This window comes from Bradysia coprophila, unplaced genomic scaffold (assembly GCF_014529535.1).
Source record: "Bradysia coprophila strain Holo2 unplaced genomic scaffold, BU_Bcop_v1 contig_94, whole genome shotgun sequence".
NCBI lineage: Eukaryota > Metazoa > Arthropoda > Insecta > Diptera > Sciaridae > Bradysia > Bradysia coprophila.
In genome coordinates this window covers 4275063-4280775 of record NW_023504022.1, presented here as the reverse complement: position 1 = coordinate 4280775, position 5713 = coordinate 4275063, and the positions used below count along the sequence as shown (strand labels likewise).

Sequence of the window (5713 nt, the reverse complement as noted above, 5' to 3'; positions counted from 1 at the left end):
GATACAACGGTGTCAGCGCATCACCATTCGCAACAATTTTAACGATCTTACACTCGGTTCCGTCAATTGTTACTTCATCACCGACGTCAAATTTTGCTGACATTCCTCTCTGTAGATTTTAAAATGGGACAACAATTTAGAAAAAACCATTTTGCTTGAAAATCTAGATCTATATCACGAAATAGGGTAGAAATAGGGCCTCGAGTGACAATTTACACATCTAGTGCCTAAGAAAGCATTTATCACTCGGTTGCATAAATTACTATTAAGACTAATCGACCTTGATGTGCGAATGTGAGAACAGAGCTATCATCGAAACTGTTTAAGAGTGACATCGCCAAAACTTGAACCAATTTTGGTGAAAATAAATACAATGGTTCGGCGATCCAGGCAAGCTATAGCTCGTTTGAATCGTCGTTCGATTCTGAGAAACAGGTATCCTTTACTTTTTCGGTTAATTTCCCATTTTCGGGTTGATCATGCAATTTTGATTTCGTTTATTATCGCTCCATCCTGTTTGAAGACCAAAAACAAGTTGGAAACACTGAAAAATATGAGTCTACTGGGCAGAGATTTTACTTCAACTAACTTTATGGCTTGCAACACAATTTTTCTGGGGTTTATGATACATGGAACGAAAGAGGATAAGTCCAACTACAAAACTCTATGGTCAGTTCGCGGAAAAGTTCTGTTGCAAGCCAGCGGACTGTCCAAACATTGACCATATTTTGAGTCATAAGTCCAGAACGGGTGTCCCTTACCGATGATTATACTTTTTATGAAGGTCTGTTAGAAACATGTGTATCTCGAGCTATCACAAAAAAATGTTTTCACCACAAAAAATCGGAGGTTAAAAATTCGCAGATTTGCAGATAGTTCACACACATCTTCAACTTCGGCCTAATTGTGTGGATTGGTGAACTTACGATGTACAATGTATTGAATGAAATATTGTGATTAATTGTCAAAAAAATTTACCAACAAATTAGATGTAAACTGTCAAGTTTTCTTAATAATTGAATGATTTAATGGGTTAAGGTCGTACAAATTGTCAAACTTCTGTCAAATTTGATCCAAATGGACATAACCTCATCAACATTTGTATATAATATATATGAAAAATCGTGCAGGTTATGTCCATTTGGATCAAAGTCGTCATTGTTCGGTTGTCAAACTTCGTGTTTACAGTTATTTGGAACAAACCTGGGACCATACGTGATTCATATGAACAGCCAAACTGTCAAGAAATATATTATAGGAAACTTCCAGATAGATGCTAATATGACGGCTGGGACGCCGTTTCGACGGATAGAGGGAACATCTCGACCACTTCTTCAAACAATTGAATGCTATGCGACCAAATTACCAACATAACCACAAATTTTAAAATTATTTTCAACATCACCAATTTCAACGAAATAAATTGCTATAAAATAATCCTTGTAACCATCAGAACGAACGTAAAAAAATAAATCTGTTAATCAGATACAGTATTCGTACACAATATATTTCGGATAATACGAAAGTAGCTTGGAAATTATTTTTATTTCATTAGTTTTGACACCGCTGCAAAAGTATTTCCATATTCTGTTTCTCAAATCATTATAGTCACAAATTAATTATTTTGTAAACAACCGACCAATTTGGCAAATAGTCGGCCATTTTTGACATTTCATTCGTTCTATAGAAAAGGTCCAGATGTTACCTCTATCCGTCGAAACGGCGTCCCAGCCGTCATATTACCATCTCTCTGAAAACTTCGGCTGGCCACAATTTTTTTGCGCTCTATTTTCCTGTGAAGCAATTAACTTTTGTTCATAGGACTCTTCCAAGTTCATATGAAATGTGAAATTTCATCCACTGCTTACACATAACCCGAATATTAATATGCGCTGGCACACAATCAATAATATCAATTATTTCACCTAATTTATATTGGAAAATTATATTTCGTTGTTAAATTGTGAAGCATCCTTTCACACAACAGAATAGTTATTTATGCAACCGAGTGATAAATGCTTTTTAGGCACTGGATGTGTAAATTGTCACTTGAGGCCGCGGACCAAGTCTGACATTTATCACCGAGTTGCATACCATTACCATAGTCATTCAGTTGACAAATAGTCTAACTTCTCAAAGCACTACATCCAATGGTTCTGGAGTGATTAAAATCTGTGGAAGATTATTGTGTCTGCATAGTGAAAGTCTTGTGTGAATCATGAAACTAAATTGTGACTGCCTGCTAAACAGCCGTACAAAGAAGTTTCCTTCCCCTTCAAAACGATACCACACACGATTTGGCTAAAAACTGGATTTTTAGCGATGCTAAGAGTGAATGGGCTGGCTACTCACTACCAGAATGGATTCAGTTCCCAAAAATGTGATTCTTGTTTGATGTTTTTGAACAATCACGAATCCAATTTTAAGACTGGTCGTTACTTTTTCATAGAGAAGAGGTAATATCTTGGCCATCTATTCTGGAAGCGAATATCCCGTATTAGCTCACTCTTAGCGTCGCTAAAAATCCAGTTTTTAGAGCGCGTACAGAAATTATATTTTTTCGTCGCTCAGAGAATACGCTGAGTTAAACATAAACCTGAAGAACATAATTAACTGATACAATTTCTGTACGCGCCCTTAGACAAATCGTGTGTGCTATCGTTTTGAAGGGGAAGGAACCGGCTTCTTAAGGAAAATAGTTCCTGAACTATGAAAACAAAAACTTGACCCGCATCGCTGTTCGATGCGTCCCAATGGTGGTATTTTACACCCTTTGAACATAAGCAAATTCAAGGAAATTTTCAATAATTCCAATAAGAAACCTGTATTGGGTTTCTCGTCATTACAATGTTTTACAGAGTACTGCCGTAATTTGGAAGAAAAACAAGCGTGTGAAACTTAGAGTAATTATAGTATGATTAGTCTAAGGTGAAAGAGGTGTAAGGTTATGAAAGAGAAAAAAAACTTTATATCAAAACTGCGAACATTTCTTTTTTTGTTAAAACATTGTTTTTGTTAAAAATTACGGCAGAGTAGACCTATGTCAGAATAAATTTTCAAAGTGTCGAGAGGACAATTTGCGAAAAAACCAAATGTGTACTGCATTTTCGTCCCAAAACTAAGTATTTTTTGTAAAATATTTTGTTTTTAATAAGATCCAATATGACCTTCTAAATAAAAAGAATCAGAAAAATCCGGTTGAAAATATTTGATTTTCAAGCAAAATATTCAAATTTGTAATATATTTTAGGGAAAACTCGGAAAAATCGTATGAAAATCGGAAAACTGGAAAATCCCTGGCATGCTAAACGATACTCGAGACCAATACCATTAATTTAAGCTATCACACGCCACTCACTGACGCACAGAACTCAACACAAATAACACAAAAAACATGTATATGTAAAATAATCCTCGAAAATGGGTGGAAAATTGCATGTAGATTCGCATTTAAAAAAGTTAGAAAATCAGATTTTTTTTTTTAATTGTGCAGAAAGAAACGTAGATCATTATTGCCGAACAAAGTTTTAATCCAAAAATTTCGTTTGAAAAAATATTTAACTTTAAACTTAAAAATGAGAGTCAACTTTCGAGAAAAACTGAAAAATCTCTAGGAAAATCGCGGAAAATTTTTCAGGCCAAAATAAACTTTGGACTTTCACCTTTCATTTGAGCTATCACAAGGTATCCTACGTGTCACACAGCCGGAGAAATCACTCGACAAAGACACCTCTGCACTTGAACTTTGAAGAGGCGAGGCGGAGCCGAGAGCGGCCGAAAATTTTGTCTCTTCTTCTAGAACCTATATTTTCAATGCCCCCAACAATCTCCAACCACTCGATTTGCCCAACCCTTTCGGTAAACGTTCTGACCTTACCGACTGGACTGTCGAAATGTCCGACTTTTATATTCAACAACTTTTAAAATACGTTTTTCGACTTTAACAACTTTATTTGGAAATATTTCATTTAAAAATTGTTTAATAAAACTACATTGGAATAAAACCATAAATTCACGCACACACTTTTTGAACTGAAATTGAAAGCTTCAACGAGCAAACATTTCGCTAAGCGACAAAATTTTCTTCATCCTACTTGAGGAAAAACATAAATTCTTAAAACATAAAAAGACTTACATCAACACGTAAAACATAAACTTCGAATAATAATTCAACCGACATCACCAAAACGAGTTCGCAAAAAAATGATCTCGCAAGTGGATCGTAATAAATCCTAAAAAAACACTCTGGTAAATTCAACGTGTGTGCCGTTTGGAGCGCTCATTTCGGCTTAATAGAGAATGTGGCAGCGTCTTTCCGATAGAGAAAAGAAAATAATTTATTTAAGCGAGTGAAAGTACTATAGATACTTACGGAGACAGGTCCTTGAGTGATTTCTTAAAGCGCATTTCTGTCGAAATGTTCTGTAACAAAGGCGACATCTTTCCGGTTTTCCACCTGAATGATAGAAAGAAATTGTTTCATCAGGTTGGGAGCTACTGTCGGTAGGAATTAGCTATCGACACACAGTCTTTGGTGGATACTGAATTAATCCCATTCGACAGTTTGTGGGTTTCTCCATACGTATTAAACGTTGTGTCGAAAGCTGCCCACCGAATATATTCAAGAAAGTAAATTCTGACCAGTGTGTATTCTTATATGCTCCAAAATCGCAGATTTTGATAGAAAACACTTCCCGCACACAAATGTGTGATTTCTTGCCTTTGAAGAGAGAATTTTTTTGGTCTCAAGTAAATTTCTGGGACGATCAAAACGCTTACCATTCTCAACTTGATCAGCCGATGATATCCGGCGTTCATTTTTTCCACTATTAGTTGTCCTCTTCAAGTCTATGTATCCGAAAGAAAGAGTCAGTTTAGCGCTCGAGAGAGTGAGAGAATAATTGTAAGTACTAACGGTGAACAAGTTGGTGTTTCGTCAAACTTTGTTTCGATTTGTAGACAGAACTGCACTGGTCAATGGTACACGCATAAGTACATCCGTTGTGACCTTTTAAATGAGCGTACATGCTACTCCTACGAAGCAAGTTGCCACAAATGTAACAGACTAACGAATTTGATTCATTGTGATTCTTGTTGGCAACAATTTCGATCGCTTCATGTTCGTTTTTCTTGATTGGCAACCTTAGATCTTCCACCTTGAAGAAAATCTAAAAATCATCTGTTGGAGGTCATTGCAGGGAATAGCTCTGAATCACCTGCCGTGGCTTTTGATTTTCCATCTGAAAAAGTGTTTGCAGCAGCAGCTGTGGATGTTTTTGAATCTCCTTAAATCGATTAAGTTCTGCTTGTAAACTAGGTGGTTCCAGGCAGAGCGATACATCGAAACTTGATTTTGTTTCTTCGTCCAATTGTTGAGTACGTAAATTGGGAAGAACCTGTCAGAAACAATGGTCGAAAACCATGAAACGAGACTGAGAAGTTCCGATCTCCGGGAAGTGATAAAAATATTGCTACGACTGCGTGGTGCTGGGAACACTCCATTGCAAAGTCTTACCTGCATCTTATTTTAAATCGGATAATTATCTCGTAATCGGTAAAAATATAGAAAATAAAACATTCAGCCAAAAATACGAACACTGCTGTCGACAAACTCACATTACATTATACGGCGATAACCCGATCATCAAACAAAATAATAGAAATGTTTCGTTCTGCCATCGAATTCTATTGAACCCGAAACGAGTGTTGAGTT

The 5713-nt window shown here is 36.2% G+C and overlaps 1 protein-coding gene across 3 annotated transcripts; it reads right to left on the bottom strand.

The window, feature by feature from the left end:
• Positions 1-3934: 3934 nt before the first annotated feature.
• LOC119085028 (zinc finger protein 565-like) lies at positions 3935-5713 on the bottom strand. 3 transcript variants are annotated; one of them, XM_037195216.1, is made up of 7 exons: positions 5516-5713; positions 5217-5396; positions 4916-5168; positions 4780-4848; positions 4642-4720; positions 4373-4456; positions 3935-4311 (listed from the first exon to the last, which is right to left on the bottom strand). In XM_037195216.1, the coding sequence occupies exons 1-7, from the start codon at positions 5519-5521 to the stop codon at positions 4290-4292; spliced, it is 693 nt and encodes a 230-aa protein (XP_037051111.1). In that variant the 5' UTR covers positions 5522-5713; the 3' UTR covers positions 3935-4289. The 3 variants fall into 3 exon arrangements, with proteins under 3 accessions (XP_037051111.1, XP_037051112.1, XP_037051113.1); XM_037195217.1 differs by having other exon boundaries at positions 4916-5156; positions 5516-5710; XM_037195218.1 differs by lacking the exon at positions 4642-4720 and having other exon boundaries at positions 5516-5711.

What these genes read in the sequence shown, in the direction of transcription:
- LOC119085028 (XM_037195216.1), bottom strand. An exon ending in AAAATCAAAAGCCACGGCAG is followed by an intron (nt 5,169 to 5,216) that starts GTGATTCAGAGC and finishes GATGATTTTTAG; the next exon opens with ATTTTCTTCAAGGTGGAAGA. An exon ending in GCATATAAGAATACACACTG is followed by an intron (nt 4,457 to 4,641) that starts GTCAGAATTTAC and finishes TCTATCATTCAG; the next exon opens with GTGGAAAACCGGAAAGATGT.